Source organism: Daphnia magna, linkage group LG10 (genome assembly GCF_020631705.1).
Source record: "Daphnia magna isolate NIES linkage group LG10, ASM2063170v1.1, whole genome shotgun sequence".
Classification (NCBI taxonomy): Eukaryota; Metazoa; Arthropoda; class Branchiopoda; order Diplostraca; family Daphniidae; genus Daphnia; species Daphnia magna.
This window is the reverse complement of record NC_059191.1, coordinates 7,114,690-7,133,854: the sequence shown is the minus strand read 5'-3', so window position 1 is coordinate 7,133,854 and position 19,165 is coordinate 7,114,690. Positions and strand designations below refer to the sequence as shown.

General features: G+C 38.5%; 3 protein-coding genes and 1 long non-coding RNA gene across 9 annotated transcripts; 1 reads left to right on the top strand and 3 right to left on the bottom strand.

Moving 5' to 3' along the window:
* Positions 1–475: 475 nt before the first annotated feature.
* On the bottom strand, positions 476–2,701 carry LOC116931626 (myosin-2 heavy chain-like). Its single transcript, XM_032939219.2, has one exon. The coding sequence runs from the start codon at positions 2,699–2,701 to the stop codon at positions 476–478; it is 2,226 nt and encodes a 741-aa protein (XP_032795110.2).
* Positions 2,702–3,666: 965 nt separating this feature from the next.
* On the bottom strand, positions 3,667–4,815 carry LOC116932034. The gene is made up of 5 exons (XM_032939736.2): positions 4,714–4,815; positions 4,539–4,645; positions 4,320–4,477; positions 4,186–4,260; positions 3,667–4,112 (listed from the first exon to the last, which is right to left on the bottom strand). The coding sequence occupies exons 1-5, from the start codon at positions 4,790–4,792 to the stop codon at positions 3,857–3,859; spliced, it is 675 nt and encodes a 224-aa protein (XP_032795627.2). The 5' UTR covers positions 4,793–4,815; the 3' UTR covers positions 3,667–3,856.
* A 748-nt stretch (positions 4,816–5,563) lies between these two features.
* On the top strand, positions 5,564–9,442 carry LOC116932032. 4 transcript variants are annotated; one of them, XR_006651881.1, is made up of 14 exons: positions 5,564–5,806; positions 5,869–6,019; positions 6,074–6,233; positions 6,335–6,358; positions 6,419–6,807; positions 6,864–7,037; positions 7,097–7,194; positions 7,363–7,444; positions 7,513–7,727; positions 7,792–7,955; positions 8,013–8,305; positions 8,374–8,559; positions 8,641–8,817; positions 8,919–9,442. It is a non-coding gene; the product is annotated as an uncharacterized LOC116932032 (long non-coding RNA). The 4 variants fall into 4 exon arrangements; XR_006651879.1 differs by having other exon boundaries at positions 6,867–7,037; positions 8,641–9,442; XR_006651877.1 differs by having other exon boundaries at positions 8,641–9,442.
* A 2,979-nt stretch (positions 9,443–12,421) lies between these two features.
* LOC116932022 (phospholipid-transporting ATPase IF) lies at positions 12,422–18,757 on the bottom strand. 3 transcript variants are annotated; one of them, XR_006651948.1, is made up of 24 exons: positions 18,613–18,757; positions 17,950–18,168; positions 17,715–17,879; positions 17,480–17,632; positions 17,185–17,416; positions 17,030–17,111; positions 16,882–16,976; positions 16,698–16,817; positions 16,525–16,640; positions 16,319–16,471; positions 16,064–16,254; positions 15,752–15,998; positions 15,457–15,693; positions 15,259–15,392; positions 15,038–15,197; positions 14,866–14,968; positions 14,601–14,806; positions 14,339–14,525; positions 14,129–14,274; positions 13,954–14,060; positions 13,728–13,893; positions 13,483–13,656; positions 12,597–13,381; positions 12,422–12,536 (listed from the first exon to the last, which is right to left on the bottom strand). XR_006651948.1 is itself a non-coding variant. In XM_045179847.1 (22 exons), exons 1-22 carry the CDS (start codon positions 18,634–18,636, stop codon positions 13,540–13,542), a joined length of 3,360 nt encoding a protein of 1,119 aa, XP_045035782.1. In that variant the 5' UTR covers positions 18,637–18,757; the 3' UTR covers positions 13,432–13,539. The 3 variants fall into 3 exon arrangements, 1 of the variants encoding a protein (XP_045035782.1); XR_006651949.1 differs by having other exon boundaries at positions 12,597–13,376; XM_045179847.1 differs by lacking the exons at positions 12,422–12,536; positions 12,597–13,381 and having other exon boundaries at positions 13,432–13,656.
* Positions 18,758–19,165: the final 408 nt, after the last annotated feature.

Below are 19,165 nucleotides of genomic sequence, written 5' to 3'. Positions count from 1 at the left end.
ACAAAATTTCAGAGACTGTCTGTATACTGAATAACAGACCTCCATAACCTAAATCTGTTCGTCATGGGCAAACATTTATGCAGTTTTTATTCTTAATTTTTATGGAATATCGTCAGCAACGACCACTGGATATTCAGTAATTACGGAATCATATTAAAATTAAATCAAAGACAAAACTTCATCAGAAAAATTTATTTTATTCAATCACTTGTTTAGACAGCATAGATGCGTACATAATTTTCATTAAATATTACATCTAATACTGTCCAACAACAATTAAAAACAATAAGAACTTCATTGTCAAGAACTACAGTCCAAGATCGGCTACAGGATTCTTGGTTTTCTTTGCCTTTTCATCAGCGAAAAACTTTTTGATCTCTGTAAACACGATACCTTCCTGTTCGTCATTTTCTACGGGCGGAAGCTGTTTGTCCACTGATTTCTCACATTCATCCGCCAGTAGTTGAAACGGATTTTAGTTGACATTTGGTTTCATTGAACCACTACCTTGTATCCTGGCTTGGGAAGTGGGCACTTTAGGCGTTCTGTTGTTTATCGTAACCTTAACTTGTTTGACAGGTCGGGATTCTTTTAGTATTTTCCCCTGTTTTTGCGGAACAGGTAACTGTTTTTGCTGTCCCTCGAGCTCTTGGTTAATTTCTTTATGTATCTCCTCGATTGTTCTGGGTCCGTTTTCCATTCGACGAGGTTTCCATCCAGTTTTGCGTAGATCTACTACATCTTGAATCATGAAGCGGATACGGCTAGATACTTTCTGCTCACCAGCTATAGTCTGTAAAGTTTGGATGTATGAGGTCATAATTTTAGCGTTGGTAAAATTTGAGCTAACTCCATTGTCTGGAAGTGTAGAACTCTCTAATTGCTTGCCAACGGTGGTCAGCAGCTTGCAGAGACACTCGATCGAGTCTTCGTCCTCCTTGTGACTCAGTAACTTTCGAATGCATTGATGCATAACGTTCGAAGAAATAACGTTGACTTTGAATAGTTCGCCAATGAATATTATGTTTCCAAACGATGTTCTTCTATTCTTGTCAACGAGTTCTTTTAATTCCTCTTGTAACTTATGCTTTTCTGTTTCTGTTTCGGCGTTTTCAAACTCAAGTCGTTTCTGTTCTGTCTTGACGAATCCCGCACTATCCTTTTCAAATTCCCTCTGGCAATGGGATAGGATCAGCTTGCGGAAGTTAATCGTTTCCGCAGGATTGGATGAAGATGCAACGTCTTTGGTCGATAGTGCCAAACACATTTTTGCGTAGATGGAGGCAAAAATGGATTCCTCGACCGCTTTTGCAAAAAATATTCTGATGACCCCGGCCAAACAATCTTGGCTGTCAATATTGGTTTCTTGGATCTTTGCTAATAAGCGCTGGTAGTTAGATGGTGTAAGCTTATTTAAGATTCCACGAATGGTTCTCAAAATCTCTTCGCTAGATGTCTTGTTGCCGTCCTCAGATTTTGCAGACAGCCTTTTGGGTATCCAAACATTGGGATTGTTTGCCTTTCTCGGCTCTTTCTGTGAACTCATCAGTCTTATTTCTCGTTTTCTTGGTTGACCATGTTCCGTTGCTGGGAACAGTGGGTGATAAGAACGAGTCATAAATTCAACTCCCTGGTTGGTTGGGGTTGATTTTTCACTGTGTGAATCACGAAGAATACCGAAATCTAGCAGACTTTTGATGTTGGTGGTCCCAACGCTGTCTTTCAGTTCCATGAGCGCACGCCGATCATACACCCTTCTCGTTGTCTTTGTTACCGGAAGAGTATTTGGTTCAGCTTCGATATCTTGTCGCTGGATACTTGGTGGTGCAAAAACAGCTACTTCGGGCTCCTTGATCTGCTCTTGATGAATTTGGCCAGCAGGAGACGAATTGGCTTCGATCTTCGCAAGCTTTCCAGTAAGTTCTTTGTTGGATTTTCGCAGTTGGACAATTTCTTCTTGCATTTGTTTAATTAAATGGTCTTGATCTGAAAGGAATGTTCGCGCCCTCTCCAACTGCAGGTCCTTCAAAGCCAATGCCTGCTTTCGCTTTTGGTTCAGCAGGGCGTAACGCTGCCTCAGTTTTTCAAATTCCTTCTGATATTCCTCTGTTTTGTGTTTCAGATCGCTACGAAGTTTGGAGATTTCTTTGTGAAGAACATCATGGCACGGTTGGAGTTTCCTTGTGTTCTCCAACTCCTGGTCTTTTTGGGCCAAAAGCTGGGTCGTTTTGTCCTCTAGCAAGATTCGCTGACATTTCAGATTTTCTAACTGTTCCTGATGTTCTTTTTCTCGATAGCTCAAGTCATTGCGCAATTTCTCGTTTTCCTCCTGAAGATTGTCGCGAGCCATTGTAATTTCGAAAACTTGCTGCTGCAGCTGGGTAATTTCCTCCACATCATCATTTATGTTTTGTGAAGGGGCAGCGTCAGTTTTGTTAACTCTCTTGTCCCTTTCATTCGGCAGATGTTGACGGGCCTTACTAATCGGGCAAGTGGTCTGGCTGGTGGAAAACTCTTGCTGGGTTGATTTCTGGTTTGATGTCTGGGTTTCTTTCTGGTTTGATGTCTGGGTTTCTTTCTTGTTTGACTTCTGTGTCGATTGACCGTCTGGTTGGGACCGTGCCTTATCGGCAGCGGTTGGGTCGGCGGATCCGAAAATCCACGTAGGAAGAAAATAAAGGATTAACTCTTTGAAAGCCATTTCGATAGTTAATAAGAGTTGTTTGTTGCTATAGGAACTATAACAGATGTGTTTCATCAAAACATCTCGTGCCCTTATGCTAACGCCCACTAAAATGGCAGCCAACATTCTCCCTTTTCTCCAAATAAGTTTGATTAGAGAATGCTTTTCCACAAGAAAATGGTAAAGTATAGTAATTATTAAAAAGGAAAATTTTTTATTCACATATTTCAAACTGATTCACGCAAATATCTTGAAGGAAAATGAATATTAATAAGAAATTTCCTGATTATCTAATTGATTGATTGACTGAAGTCTAAGGACACTGAGGTATAGCCATCTGGCGGCCATGGCTGTCATTTGTGGAATTGCCTGCTGGATGGAGCTGGCGTTATGGCTGAGATATGCGGGATTAGGGTGGGAGAGCTTCTGGTAATTTTCACCAAGTTATTCTGAGCTGTTTCGTGCAAGTTTTAAACTCTTACATGTTTTCCGTTATTGATTCCGTTATAACGGAATCAATATCGAATGGTATACCATTTAGAAACTCAACCTGAGCCGGATCCGTGTATAGGGCGACCTCTTTTATAGCTTAAGGGTGAAGAATAACACGAATGATGAGGCCCACTTAATTGATAACAGAGTGTTAGTTGTCGATGCGCGATAGGCTTACCGTTTCGCGTGAAGTTTCACCAAAATTTGTATCAGCCAGACATCAAGGTTTCAAAGTTTATGAATCTCGCTATTCGAACATGTCCGTCCTGAACTTGAGCCTGAAAGGATTAAAGAACTAGGATTTCGTGATTGAGGGATGACGACCATTACTGTACAGGGTTTTTTAATTTTTGTTCAAGTCACAGAATATTTGATAACATGGGCTTCGTACTCAACAGTCAAACACTCTTCCAACCGCGATTGTCTAGTTTGGTAACGCTGGCTAAGTGAGAATAGACCCATATGTTGAATTAAAAACGCAAATACTGAAGTACAGTTTTGGCATTTGCTATATTTTGCATTTTTAAAGAAAGGATTAGGTGGTAATAATATGTAAGAAGATTTCCGAGAAAATGAAACGTGTAGTACATAAAAGGAAGGGAACGTGAATCGTATTAAGCGATTCATGAACGTGCTGAGATGGTATAAGTACAATATGAATAGGGAAACAATCTCCATGATCTAAGATGATTTATCTTCTTTGGGCGGTTGAAGCTTATGACTAGGAAATGGATGGGCGAGCGATTTGAGCGTCGGGTAGTTTTCTATAGCCCTGAAAACGAGAAGAATTGTTTCCGAATCAAACGGACAACGAGCAAAAGCTCGATTGCATGTCTCCGAGTTCTTGGCCGTTGATCCGATGAATGCCGCATACTGGAACACTCCCCTACCTTTGGCAGTTTTAGGCCCATCGGAGGGGACGGTCAAAGGCTTGTCACTAATTACACACATCAAAATTAATGTTAAATCCCATAACTTCTCAGAGTATGCGCGATTAGAATAAATTTTACTCGAGCATAGAACGCAGAAGAACTTCTTCAGGCAGTAATTCACTTTCAGCTCGACGGTGCAATTCACAGATCAGCCTGTGAGTGTACATGATTATTAACTGCAATTAAAAACGCTGGTTTCTAGGGCAACAAACCTCGATCCACAGCCGAATTTATCAACTTGAATGGCAGTGTCGAGGTAAGTGTCTACTTCCTTAACATGATCTTTTTCTGTGTAATTGGCAGAGAGAAGAGCAATGTCAAACATGTCAACCGACGTCTTCGCCTCTTCATTGGCCTTGCTATCATCAATCTGATGCAATGAAGATCAATTCAGATTTGCAATTCGATTCAAACGGTATCATTGTACTGACCACAGTCTCAACGGGAACCGCGTCCGATTGCGGTAAAGCTGCCGACTGTACTTGGGCAATCAATGCTATAGCAAGCAGACTGTAAAGCATAAACATCTTCAGGAAGTCTAAACACGGAAGTAGATGTATAACATTTTTATTGATTATAGAATTATTTCAAAAAATTAAAGAATACTTGTTTTGTCTAGCTGCGTGAGCTTTTCAATGGTAAGAGGAGCAAACAAACAATTGAACTGAGCTATTGACTTTGGCATAGTGGGTCTCTTTATATACACAGAGCAGAAACCTTCTTAAAATAAAAATAGTTGATAATGGTGAGGAAATGGGGTTGTTGCTTTCACTCTTCGTAGTGTTCAATCGTTAACATTTTCTCTTCCATCGCACCAATGTCACGCCATCTGTGACATCGTTTGGAAAGAAACACGCTGGTGAGAATAATTCTTTTTAATGGATGATAGTTTCTAATTCGAGCAACGTGCCATGATTCCACTGGGCTCACGACAAACTAGGTGTTTGATCCATGGATCTCGTTAAAAAGGAAAGGGAAAACGGGAAAGCAATGAGAAAGAGAGAGATGAGAGAGAGAGAGAGAAAAAGGAGTAGTGTTCCACTTAATAACGTGCTTTGCTGATAGAATTACGGAAAGCGTGAACGAGAAAGTGTATTTTGACCATTTCGATCTTATTCGTCGTGAGTTTCCGTTTCACGCTTTTCAGCGGTAGGGCAATGCCTATACTTTCTATTTTTTTTTTTTGCATCTTTTTTCTTTAATGGTAGTAGCACGTAGGGCCTAATAGCAATAGCAAGTTAGGAGTAAGACATTCTTTTCAATTCGAGCAATATGACTATACGGTCAGAACCGCGTTCCTTTTTAGCAGATGATTGATCAATACCGTAGACTTTTTTTCACTGAAACCAGAAATTTTCTATCCATTTAATGTTGCCGAAACCCTTTTCTCATCCCCTCTTTTTCAAAACCATAATGGCCGATTTTGAAGTGCTGACCAATAGGATTCAAGTGGGGTAGGGGTCTGAAAATGTCATTATACCGTCTCCTGCTGTGCTGGCAACAGATACCTGAGAAGAGATGTCGGGTTTTTGCTATGTTAGACGTTAAGTTTCTTTCAAAGTTTTGGTAATTAAACTTGCAATATATGAACGATACCATAGCAAAAATAGTCTACTTGAAAAGGTCTTACCCTCCTCACTTAGATTATGTGTATCACATACCAAATGTGTCAATCCTTTTGACCAACTATCACAATAAGGTAAATTGAAGCAAAAAATGTAATGCAATTTTATTTTTTTTTCTTGATTTTGGTATTTCTAGCCCTTCAATTTTCTCCCTCTTATTGGTTATTGCTGATAAGGTCTCTAATCTAAACTTACTCAACCTAATAGAACTAACTCAACCATAGAACAATTAAATTACAAGTAGAGGAGGTAAAGGAGGAAGTCAGAATTAATGCATTTTGTCACAGGTATGGAGCTTAGTAATTTCAAACCTTCATTACATCACATGCTTCATTGAACAGATGGAAGTAAAACTTTGACCTCTTCTTCCCATGAAGCAGTGGTGCCTAATGATGGAACACCGTTCCACAAGAATGATATAAAAGCTGAATGGTTTTCACAAGTGGTGATTGATTCCACAATTTCAGCTTCCCAGGCAGATACCCATCCACAAAGCCATGGGTAATAGATAATATAAATTTATAATTGATTAAACAAAAATACTTGCTGAGATTGAATGCAATAATTTTGTTATCGTAAACTGATCGTTGTGTTGAGAAAAGCAAAAATGGATATTCAAAATGAAGGTACTTAAATTAACATAGATGTTCATGTGAAAAAATTTGTAAAAGTATTTCTTGAAATAGTTAACAGGCATCATGATTTAATACATAATGAATGACAGATCCTTTCATTCACTAAGTCATGCTGGTCAAGCAAGATGGTGTTGGGAACATACAGTATCCCAGAGTTGTTTACCTTTTGTACACATTCTGTGTTGGCTTCTATTCACCCAAGTAGTCAATAATCACTTTTGTGTCTTCGGTAAAGCAAAGGATTCTATTATTCTATCAGCTGCTTGCTTCATTTGAATCTAGTTGACACTGTCAACTTAAATGTTACTGTCAAGTTGACAGTCACATTTACCAGCTGTTAGAAGTTTAATGGGTAGCTACTGTTTAGTATGAGTAATATTAAGCTTCATCTGATTTAAATTAAAGAAATATTAAGGGTAAAACAACTCTTTGGAAACAAGGTATTTGACAAATCTGTAATTATGTTAATAAAGTGACTTTTTTTGTATTAAATTAGCAGGAGAAACCTAATGTTGGAGGATAATACATTTGTTTACTGTTACTAGCTTTGTAAAACAAATGGTAAATTGGTTAAATGAAACAACACGTGACCTATTACTTTAGATCAATTTGTTTTCACAAGTGGAGATTGATTCCACAATCTTCAGCTTCCCAGGCACCCATCCACAAAGTCGGGGTGTATAAACACATTTATTAATACAAAATTTATATTTAGGTTTTTGATTACAGAGTCAGAGAACAATGTGTGGAATCTGATATTCTAGCCCACAAAACTCCAACTGCCCTTCTGCTTTAACAAGGGTACAAAGCTATTATAATTTCAGGAGGTAAACAGCCTAGAAATAAAAAACAAATCACAAATTTTTTAGTTGGCTTTTTTGCCTAATGTTATTGTTGCATTTAACTTTTGAAAACATGGAAGTGTAAACATATGTTCAGGGTCAAGTTAATGAAATGGTTGAGCCAAAAATGAATTTTCCATTACTTTTGAACAGGCCCAGCAATCTTTGCTTGCGGTCTTCCAGTGCCGGGAATTTGTTATGCTGTTATGCATGCAATTACTCAACGAGGAATTAGGTAACCAATTCTGTTCTATATCAAATTTTTATTATTCAAATTATTTCACAGCAGTATTAACATGTCAGAAATAAAAATTATGCCATGAAATAAGAAACGGAGTGCCATTGTTTAGAGACTTGGCTAATGGTATTGCTGACCCATGGTGAAAGCGTCGATAAGGTTGCAGAAGGGTTGCATTGCGTTGCGTCGCAAAATCTACATATTATTTCCACCATTGCTGATACTGAACGCCGTCTTAACGGAGTCCAGTTCGATCCTGAAGTTGATTTGACGGAAAACGGTATGTTAGTTTCCTTTCCAATTAGTGCGAAACATTGATCTAAATGGTTGTTGTAAAATTACAGGACGAAAAATGTTGCATAACTTCTTGTTCGACATCTGTGGATTGCAAGGAGGTTTCACAATGGAGAAACGCGAGCAGCAGTATATCGATTACGTCCGGCATACGGTCGGACGTAATAAGATCGACTCGGACCGGACATTGGACCATCCGACAGTAGCCCCCCAGGTTAACCCGACACCAGATTAACAAACTTCCATAAAGATGAAGTGAGAAAAGTCTTAGGTCGCGAGTTGGGTCTGCCCGCAGAATTACTAGAACGTCACCCGTTTCCTGGTCCCGGTTTGTCAATTCGAATCATTTACGCCGAAGAACTGTTCATGGAAGCTGATTTCGGTGAGACGCGAGTCCTGATTCGTTTGATGGTTGATTATGCTAACATGGCAACCAAAGAACATGTCTTGCTCAATCGGATTGAAATCGCCTCGTCGGAAGAAGGGCGTCTTATTCTGGAATAACTGTCCAGTAGCAACCAGTATGTTGCCACGCTACTGCCTATTTGCATTGTTGGTGTTCAGGTACAAGAGCTTCGCAATTTAGACGTTTTATTGGCGGAATTTTATAAAGATTGTTCTCTTCCTTGCAGGGAGCTTGCCGAACTTATAGCTATTGCGTAGCACTGAGCTCTGATCAGACACAAACAAACTGGAATGATCTAGCCACCTACGCCCGCTTAATACCGCGTATGTATAATATACATGCACACTTGTCGGAAATAATCGGTCAATTAGTTTTTCGTCGAACAAATTAAGCATTGTTAATGTGCCGCTAGGTGAGTTGTTGTTGTCCCTTTCCCTTGTAAAACTACCCTTTTTCACCTAATTGTTAATCTAATTCTTTTGGGAACGTTCAGATGTCGCCCAAAAACAAGCGGAAGCGAGGCGTTATGCCATTTCCTGAAACTGAACATTTAGAAAATGGGGTATATGTTCGCAAATTGCTACGATCTATTCAGAGTGGTACCATAAAGTATGACTATAGGAAAGGGTACGTAGGCTTCTAAAAGTGAAGAACAGCTCTGACGTCTTTGGTAAGCGGAAAATTTATTGCATATTGAAGCGTCAGATGGCGGTTTTAAGAATGTACTCTTTCGTTTGCTTTGCCCAATGAATCTGTGCTTGGAACTGGCAGGTGGCGTTTAGCAGTGGCACTCAATCTTTATTCTTGAAACCCAGAGGTGTTCTTCACTTTCCAAGGGGACAGAGGGGGACTTTTCAAAACCATGAAGAATATCAAATGAAATTGTACTTTTAACTTTTAAAACACCGCATAACTTTTATTAACAACAGTTTACTTTTACAACTATCAAAATCTTGTTAACCATTTGAAGGAGAACAAAGCTAATTTTTTAGATTATTGGAATTTCAACTTCCGGTTTTACTTCCGCTTTTAAAATACCAAATAACTCTTCATTTGTTAGTCTGTCAGAAAAAATATTCACATTTCCGTGATCCTCGTCAAATTTGGGGTCGACTCCATGTATCAGCTCAAAATACCCGAAAATCGTCAAAAATCGCAAATTTTCCTGAGTTCATGAAAAATCGCGATTTTGGTCAAATCCGACTTTTTGCTAAAACCACGTCATTCCAACCCCAAATTTGATAAGGATCACGAAAATCCTACTCGTTTTGTTATAGGATTACTATTTTCGGAAATATTGGCTACTTTCGGTTACTTCCGGATAATTTTCGTGACAATTTGCAAGAAGTAAAAATTGAGCTGTATTATTCTAACAATTTCAAATACTTTTCTCGGTACGTTATTATCTGTTCAGTATTGCTATCGTTGTCTGTGTATTCGAAAAGAAAATCTTTAAAAAGTTGCTGTTTGTAGTAGGGTTTCACCTTGTCAGCTGTTTATGACTGAAAATTATGACATCAATTTTCACTCAACGCAATTTCTATTATTTTAAGTGTCCACATCTCGCAACTAAATTATATAGAAATTCAGTCAAAATGTTCTATAACTCATGGCTCTATGGTTGAGCACCGGTGTGGTATGCAGAAAGTCGAGGATCGATTCCCGACATAGTTTAAATGCAATGTGGTTACAAATTAGTCAATGGATCTTGTGCAACGGAAAGCACAATCAATCAGTGTAAATTTTGAAATATCACAAGACGATTAAAAAACGGTTAAAAAAATTAAGAGATTTTATCAACACTTTCACGTAGGTACAGCCATTTGCAAAAGCAGTAGATTGAATTATAATAACTGTTGTAGCTCAGTGGTAGAGCATTGGCTGTATAAGCCAAAGATAGTGGGTTCGATCCCCAAGCAGTACATATTGAATAATCTAGTCCTTAATTTGGTAAATATTAGCTTCATCAGCTAAAGCTAGTGGGTTCGATCCCCAAGCAGCGTGTGTTCAATGAATAAGTACTTGAGTAGAAATTCTTAAAGAGCAATGCACATTCAACTGTGTGGAATAAATTGAAATCTGTTAAGAAGTTGAAATGTAAATAAGATGAAAAGACAACGAATAAAATGTAATAACAAAAAATTTATAGTTTTAAAAATTTGTATTGTTTAAGTAATAACATGTAGTTTAAGGCATTGGCCTCAATTGAATTTGGGTCCCCGGGGAGATTACCCGGGGCGTGGCTAAGAGAAGCCGGAAGAGGATGGAAGGTTTCGGACAAGTTTTTACGTGAGCGATTAACCGTTAATTCGGATTTGTGGGTAGCCTCTTCGCCCTCCAATGATATCATAGAACTTGAGGACCCCCACGTCCCCTTTCCGGACAGCGCACTCACAACCTTTGCTGCTGATCACAGTAGGGGCATGACCCCCTACGGGCTTATCATAAGTCAAGGGGAAACGGGGCCACAGAAAAGAAGGGAGCCCAGATATGCACTTCAATTTATAACAATTAATTATTTTATCTTCGAGATGAATCAGCGATGAACGCAGCAGACGAAATCTAACGGGAAGGTAGCGTTCTTTGGAATTTCCACATGCACTTCCAGCCGTTATCATTTTAAAATCTCGTTCAACTAGGTACCTCTTTTCATTCAGTATGATTATTAACCTATGTAAAGGAAACGAAACATGAAACAATAAATATACGATTGCCTATGTATTCAATAAATATTCGTGCAATCCTTCCTTACCTCTCGTTCTAGAGAACTGATGGTATTCGTTGTATTCAGCTAATGGTTTGACATGACATAGTCCGTTGCGTTGCTCATTAGATCTCCTTGGATTTTAAGATTCATCTTGTATGGAAATCGTCGAGTCGACATGTAGTCAATTAGTTTTCTGTTGACACTTTGTTGATGGATGCGTTGCTGGATGGTAAGTTGCCGGACGAGGCGGGATATCTCGAGCGTTTGATCTGGTTGGATGCGGATGACTTGCTAATGCATTAAATTTCCGTTCTTTATGTCAAGGAAAAGAGTACTCTCTTCCGATTTGCCTTTGCGAGTCGATATAACTTCGAGATAAGAACAATGCATACAAGTTTTCTATTAAAAATTGAAGATTAGTATAACGTTTTTCGAAGCTCAATGTTATTAAATTACGTGAGCAACGACGTCGAGGAAGTGAACACCATTCCAATTGATGCATCTGATGGCGTAGAAACTCTAACCAAAAAGCGACTACTTCCCTAATACCTCTGCAAACAACACAATAAATTGCATTTCAATTAGTTGAAATCATGGTTTACAGGCAGAAAAAAACAGACCTAGAACTTCAGCTTTGGCCTGAGATGGTTCAAAACGATCAACTTCATTTCTGGAGCTCTGCATCAGAATAACACACTGGGGAGGTCTGATGTCGCGAACGGGGAGAGCCATTTTCGGTAACAAACATGATCTTTTTCACAGTCGACATGTGATCTAAATCTGCTGTCCAATGAAGCAGGGAAACAACGTAATTCTAAATTTAAAAAAAAAAAATGCCATTTTTTTTATACCTTCGTAAAGGTGATACGAATTTACAACGCAGTCCTGTCAAATTTCTCACCGGGCATGACAAGCAATACATCTTCAAAACAAACAGGAGCAGTCTGATTGAAGAATGCTGCTGGTGTCCTGTTGTCGAAAGCATTGGAGTGACTGACGGAATGGCAGAAAATCAGGATGTGGATTTGCTGATTTTTCTGCCTCACAGAAGTGACGTCGAGGATGTATTCATCTTGCCATGTAATACAGCAAATATTCTTCCATTTCTTTCATGACCGGCTCGTCCGGAAATCTGTATATTTGACGTTTAGAATTGCGACCACATGATTTGCTGTGCACATTTTTCAATGCTGAGTACATTCTTCAGGCAAGCGATTTTGCAATTCTGCAAACATACTATTACAGCACCTAGAAGTAAAAGCAGAGGTAAAAATCTTCTCATTTTACTCTACAATATTTATTGCGTAACACACCATGATAAGCTCTTCTTTTGTTGTTTTTTTGTGCGTAAAGGATTGGTACATGTTTGTTTCCAAAGAGTCGTTTTTCCCTTAATATTTCTTTTACTTTCTTAATTCTATTTTATTGATCAGATGAAGCTTAATGTTACTCATACCACGTGCTCATACTAAACAGTAGCCACCCAATAAACTTCAAACAGCTGGTAAATGTGACTGTCAACTGGATTCAAATGAAGCAAGCAGCTGATAGAATCCTTTGCTTTAGGAAAGACACAAAAGTCACTGTGTACTGTGTTCCTGACACCATCTTGGTTGACCACCAAGACTTAGTGAATGAAAGGATCTGTCATTCATTTAGTATTAAATCATGATGCCTGTTAACTATTTCAAGACATACTTTTACAAATTTTTTCACATAAACATCTATGTTATTTTAAGTACCTTCATTTTGAATATCCATTTTTGCTTTTTCAACACAATGGTCAGTTTACGATAACAAAATTATTGCATTCAATCTCAGCAAGTATTTTTTTTTATCAATTATAATTTTATATCATCTATCACCCATGGCTTTGTGAATGGGTATCTGCCTGGGAAGCTGAAATTGTGGAATCAATCACCACTTGTAAAAACAACTGATCTAAAGTAATAAAAATCCAAAAGAATGTTTAAAACGGAAGTACGGAACGCACTGAACATTTACTACCTCCCCCCGCATAAAACGTTTCGAATCTCTCGATAAATCTACTGTCATAAATTCGTCTGCTAGTCTATTGTGTATCTAGAGCCAGTTTCAAAATTATACTGTAAAGTAAGAAAAGGCTAATGGACAAAGGGACAAAGAATGAAAACTGGTGAGTAAACCACCGGAAATTTCCATTATTTTTTCAATACTAATAATGTACACAACTTTCTTAAGGGCTTTCATCTACTTTTGAGCACAATAACCAAGAAAACATGCAAAACTGTCTAAGACTAACCAGTAGCACTATAGATAGGAGAAAAAGACGGAAAACTAATAGCTATTATTATTATTATTAGCTATTTGGTAGGAAATAGTTTTTTTTTTTTCACTTTATTAAATTTATATATGCAATTTTCTTGGAAGCCAACGAAAAAGGCCAAGAACTACAGAACGCTTGATCGCATAGAAGATTAAGTATCGACGAATATAATTTCCGTGATCCTTACGAACTTTGGTGTCGAATGATTGAATGTCGGCTTCACTTGGAATGTAAAAAACATAAAATTAAATTAAAATACTCTACTCAATTGCTGAGGTTGTGTTTCACAAATGTAATTTGAAATCAGTGTCGATTATACTTACAAGCAGAGAAATAATTTATGGATCTAGACTGTGTCTTGGATTTTCATAGTTTTGTCTTTAGGTCATCTTTGAGTTCCGCCGGTGAGACAAGCCTATATCGACCGACTTCTTTGATCGCTGACTCATGAAGGACACGATCCGTTCTAGTTTTCCATTAGCCCGTTGGATTGAGGACTTAAAATAAGAAAAAAGTAGGCGCCAAGATTAAAAACAATATTTCGCATGAACTAATTGTGGCCAATTACTTGACTAGAAACAATGCCGTCGCGGATAATCTGTGTTTCAGCCATTACCACAAGAAGATCCGGTAATAGACAAAGAACAACCAACAAGAAATGCAATAACCAAGCAGCGGGGGAAGATGAAGATACCATGTAAATCCACAACATGGCGTTACTCTCGACGAATTTACTGCGAATAATTAAAGTTATTATCCTGTTATTCTAAATGATTAATTAACGTTTTCCATACTAGTCATAAGCGCAATAGAGGAGTACAACGGCTGAAAAGCCTAGAAGAATAGAGATGGCTACGGAGGCTGCGAATAAAAGAGTCCAGTGACGCGACTCCAGCAGGAGCTGTTTGGTAAATAATTACAGTTCTTAGCATTAAAAGAAAAACTAAACCTAATTCTAAAATGTTCTACCTTTAAATTTGTCACCCAGGCGACAACTTGACACATGATTGTGCCAAATGTCACAAAGTCCAGTGGTTGACCATCATAGACAACATCACATTCGTAGTAATACAACAAATGCGTCCCGAAGTAAATCACGATTGCGTGCCAGAGAGCTAGAACGAAAAACAATTGAACAATGAACTATATTTCCTGCTTCGCAAGTTAATATAAATTTACCTAAGATGTTCCACTTAAGAAATTGAGACCAGCTCATGCGAGCGTCCCCTGCTGTTGAACCGTACAAGTGAAGATTGCTTAAAAGCTGTTGTTCTGTGAAGTTCTGGTCCAAAACAGTGAACAGAAACACGGGCAAACCCGTGAAAGTAATGTTGTACATAGTTAACAGAAAACTATCATAAACTGGCTACAAATCAAAATCGGAAAGAAAATTAGGGTACCGAGATCGGACAACTGATGCTTGTGCATAGAAGTATCAAACCTGTGTAGAGTAGGCACAGAATATACAAAAGAAGACGACCGGTGTGTTAAATACGACGTTCTTGTAGAAAAAATACATAGCCAATGAAGAGATACGCCAGTAATACCACTGACCATGAATGAATAAAACCCGGCGCAAATAATGGAAACGTGCAAAGGCAAAGTCCGCGCAACGAACAGCCTGTCTACCTTCTTTGCCCATTATACCTACGCAAAATGACGTTACAAATTCTGAAAGCCTTCTACACTCATTCGTAAATTGTTACCTAATCCAATATGAGCTTCTTGAATCATGGACACATCATTCGCCCCGTCTCCGATGGCTGCTGTGGTAGGTTTTTCTGGGAATTCTTTGACCAGCTTCACCACCTTTAATCAAGCTTACTTAACAGTAACAAGTTCATTCTTTCATGACCATCGTGTATAGGTGGCTTATACCTCGGCCTTTTGGATAGGTGACATCCGACAACAGACAACAGCTTCACAGTGTTTTGTCACGTCGGCTAAAAGAGCTCGATGATGAATCAATGCTATGGCAAGGCAATGGCCATCAACCACCATTCCGTAATGGAGATCTTGTTCATTTCGTATAGTTTTCCTATCGGCAATAACTAGTTCAAAAACACGCGTAAAGCGCTTAAGTATTATTAGGAAAGTACCTAGTTTGAAGTAAAATTTCTTCTACGCTATCCGATATGCTCAATTCGAAAATGTGCATACCGCGTTTGAAATGGCCACAAGAATGTGCTATGTTAACAGCGGTTTCCAACTTATCACCAGTAAGCACCCATATCTATAAAACCAAACACGAATGGGATGACGGACTATAATTTCATTGGAGAAAATAGCCTAATTACCTTAATTCCTGCAACCTTAAGAGATTCAAGCGTTTCTTGCACTTCCTCTTGAAGTTGATCCTCTACTCCAGTTGCTCCTAGCAACGTCAGATGAGCCTCAATAACATTGAAAGATCTTGCCAATTCCTCCTCTCTGTTTGTCATCGATTGGCTAGCGCCTTCCAGTAAATTGTCGATTTCTTGGTATTCTTCTGAACTTAGACGACGCGATGCTATCGTCAATGTTCGCAGACCGAGCTGTAAGAAAGAAGCCATAAAGATCATACTGAAACAAATTAGGGTAACTTTACTTTACTATTGCATAGTCTTTAATGTGTTGTTCAGTTGCGGTTGTTGATCCAGCCAGACAATGAGGCAATACTGTACTTTCGGCACCCTTACAAAGTAACCAAATCGAATCGTCTGGAAATTGAACTATCACCGACATTCGCTTCCGGTTAGCGTCAAATTCTAAAACGTGCAAGCGGCGGTAACTCCGCCTTTCACCTTTGATACAGATGGTGCAAACGCCACCAATCTCTCCGCAATAGGTTATTCCAAACCTACGTAAATTAATCTTAGCAAGATTAATAATCCTAGAACTTGATTACTGCAAGATAGTTATTACTTTTGACAGGCTTCAATGAGTGCTTTCTCGTCTGGGCTGGATGCTTGGTACTCGAAATCTCTCCTGTCAGCAATAAAGGTTGGATTGTCATTTCCAAACTTGTTTTCTTGTTCTTTGTTGCTTTTACGAAGACCGATTACGGTAGCAGTATGACACAGGGCTAGTGTGATCAGGAATTGCTCCTCTGATGACTAGGCAAATTTCATAAAAATATACCGATAAATAGCGAAGAAGAAGAAGACGGATCAAGTTTACCGAAAACTGTTCAACGTGTCGAAAGCCGTCCTCCAATTCAACCATAAGCATACCATTTCTTTCGGTGTATTTTTTACCCGCAATTGAACACTGACGGAATTCCATGCAATTTTCTGTTAGCGTTCCAGTTTTATCGGTAAAAAGATACTGAACCTGAAAGACAAAACCTTTAGTTAGTTGTCAGCTAATTCATTGGAATCAAGTACTTGTCCCAGTTCTTCGTTCAAGTCAGACGTGTTACAAATCGCAGGTTCATCAGTCGACTCACAGTACAGATTAAGGTCCCATCCGAAAAATTGACTGCTCGTGAATTTTTGTACTTCTAATATTTAGTAAAAATTAGCATTCGCACAAAATTATGGAGTAGATAGTAATTTACCTAAAGTAGTATATAGAGAAATAGGTACGATATAGCTGAAAATGACAAGAAAAGCTGATATATCGGCCAACACGCGAACCACTGACACAGTTTCGTTCTCTCCTAGATAAAACGCACCGTCTATATCAGGAAAAAGAAAAGATTACTTCTGTTCGAGTTTCAAAAGGCACTGACGTGGCTGTACCTAAATTTGAGAGGAACAAATATTTCTGCATAGTACAAAGGGCTATTTCCAGCGCGAGAAGACCCATGAAAACTAAAAGATAGCGATTCATGCTCCTAAAAAGATACAAAAATTATGATTATTAACAGATAATTTATAGGTTAAGCACCTTTCGACGGTCGAAAACTTATTGCTCGTTATAAGTGAGTTAAGGCCGAGTTTAGTTTGTTGGCCAGTATACACGGCACACCCTGAATTGATTTAAGAAGTAATGAATACAGTGAACGAAACAATCATATTCAGTTAAAGAAATGGTTGTAGTACCGTAGATAAATTCCGTGTCCTTGAGCTTGGCTCCTCGAAGTAAAAGGTTGTCAAGTCCCAAAGAGGCTTTTACGGAACTAATCGCGTTCGAAGAATCGCATTGGTAAACGGTCAGGGTTCCTATAAATTGGTACAAGTTCACCGTTGGCTGTTGACACTCAATGTTCCCTCTTAAATGATTCAATTTTTCTGGCTCATCAAAATCTCTGGTTGTTCTTGTGCTGATCTTAACCTAACAAATTAACTCCATAAAACATGATTATGGCAACAATAACATTTGAAGAGTTTCACGTACCTTGTAGTTAGTTTCACCGTCTAAATTAGCCGTAGTCAAATAACATTTTCCCTCGTTGTTGGAAGACGACAGCAACACTAGGTCGCACGGGAAACTTTCATCTTGTTTGATTTTCACAATATCACCAACACGGATTTCTTTCGCTTTAATTTTCTAGAAAATGTAATTCAAGATTTTTAGCTGTCGAGAAAATGGATGTCTTAGTCATTTTATTTTTAAATTTTTCTAATAATACTCGAATTGTTCCATTACGAATAACGTCAATGTTCTGCAAGTTGACTTCACGGTCTCTGACGTGTCGTAGGAAGTCTTCATAGCCTTGTTTTGCTCCCGTTATGATCACAACGAAAAGCAGCGGCAGCCAAGTTGTCCACGGGCTGACGGGACTGTTGATCACGATCTTAACATACAATACACAAACAACCACAAATTTAGCAAACAACATTCTATGCGGTGATTTTCCAAGTTACCATGATGATGCCAATGAGAAGAAAATATGTATTTGCTATCCGGCGAAATTGTTCAAATAAGTTCTTCGGTAGAAAGTTCACGACGGTGTACTTGGAGGAAATAACTTCATTATCCGGATACTTTTTCTGATCATAATGAATCGGAGGTTGAACTCCATCCGGAATAGTATTCCCAATAAAGATGAACCTGTTTGGAAAATCATTCTTTGCGCCTTTTTTCTGGGAAAAGAAAAAAGAAGTCCAATAAACAAGATATTAGTCGAAACATAACGACGGGGATTTGCTCTGCATCCAGAATGAAATGCTGTTAACGGTACAAGCGTGTGGTTCAAAGTTATGTTGCATAATCGCAATATCAGCATGGAATTACTTTGGTTTCTAACGTTACTGTCAGTCAATCAAAGTTGAAAGGCATGTTTAAATGATTAGTACTAGCATCGCTCTGCTGGATGCAACAAAAAGCGTATCCTCGGGTTGAAAAGTAAAGTAGATGATGAAAGTGGGTGACGGTTTAGAATGAAATCTCTCGGCTATTTTTGAATATCCCTTCTATCTCACGGAACACAATGGCTCGTGAAAAAAACAATTCCTTTTTTCCGCAATGATGTTGATTATGACACTAAATATAAAACAAACTCAAATCTCAAAAGAAAACAATATTACCCAAAGTCGGCGGAAGCGTTCCATTAGGTGAGTACAAAAATCTGCCCTTCACTAAAGCTCAACAAACCATGTAGGCTGATTGCTAGACAATCACTAGATACCTATGTTGAGCAAGGATTTGTACATAAAGATAGCATAATGTGGTTGCTATGGATTTTATCACTGTTCCTCTTTAATTTTATCTTCACTATAACTGATCATAAGTAAACATGATCACAGGATCTAATGAATGATGAGCTAAGACATGGCTGTAAAAGTTAACAATTATTTGCTGACATCCTGTAGATCGTAAAATTATGCAATGAAGCTCAATGAATCTTAATATATATATACAGTATGCACTGGTACAAAAATAAAAGTTTTGTATGTATTATGCAGAACCCTGTGCCTTTGCACCGATATTATTGTTAATCTTACCTGGGTCAATATTGGAGTTCACGACATGGAAGACATGCAGAACCTATTGACGTATGACGTGTCATGAACTGTGAACTGACCTGATGAGATTGAGTAGCGTCGACGGGCCATGAAGAAATGCGGATTGCAAACTAGG

What these genes read in the sequence shown, in the direction of transcription:
- LOC116931626 (XM_032939219.2), bottom strand. Translation starts at nt 2,701, where the DNA reads ATGGCTTTCAAAGAGTTAATCCTTTATTTTCTTCCTACGTGGATTTTC.
- LOC116932034 (XM_032939736.2), bottom strand. Translation starts at nt 4,792, where the DNA reads ATGCCAAAGTCAATAGCTCAGTTCAATTGTTTGTTTGCTCCTCTTACC. An exon ending in AAATTCGGCTGTGGATCGAG is followed by an intron (nt 4,261 to 4,319) that starts GTTTGTTGCCCT and finishes GTACACTCACAG; the next exon opens with GCTGATCTGTGAATTGCACC. An exon ending in CTTCTGCGTTCTATGCTCGA is followed by an intron (nt 4,113 to 4,185) that starts GTAAAATTTATT and finishes GTGTGTAATTAG; the next exon opens with TGACAAGCCTTTGACCGTCC.
- LOC116932022 (XM_045179847.1), bottom strand. Translation starts at nt 18,636, where the DNA reads ATGGAACGCTTCCGCCGACTTTGG. An exon ending in TCTTAAGTGGAACATCTTAG is followed by an intron (nt 14,275 to 14,338) that starts GTAAATTTATAT and finishes TTTTCGTTCTAG; the next exon opens with CTCTCTGGCACGCAATCGTG. An exon ending in CCTGGGTGACAAATTTAAAG is followed by an intron (nt 14,061 to 14,128) that starts GTAGAACATTTT and finishes TTTACCAAACAG; the next exon opens with CTCCTGCTGGAGTCGCGTCA.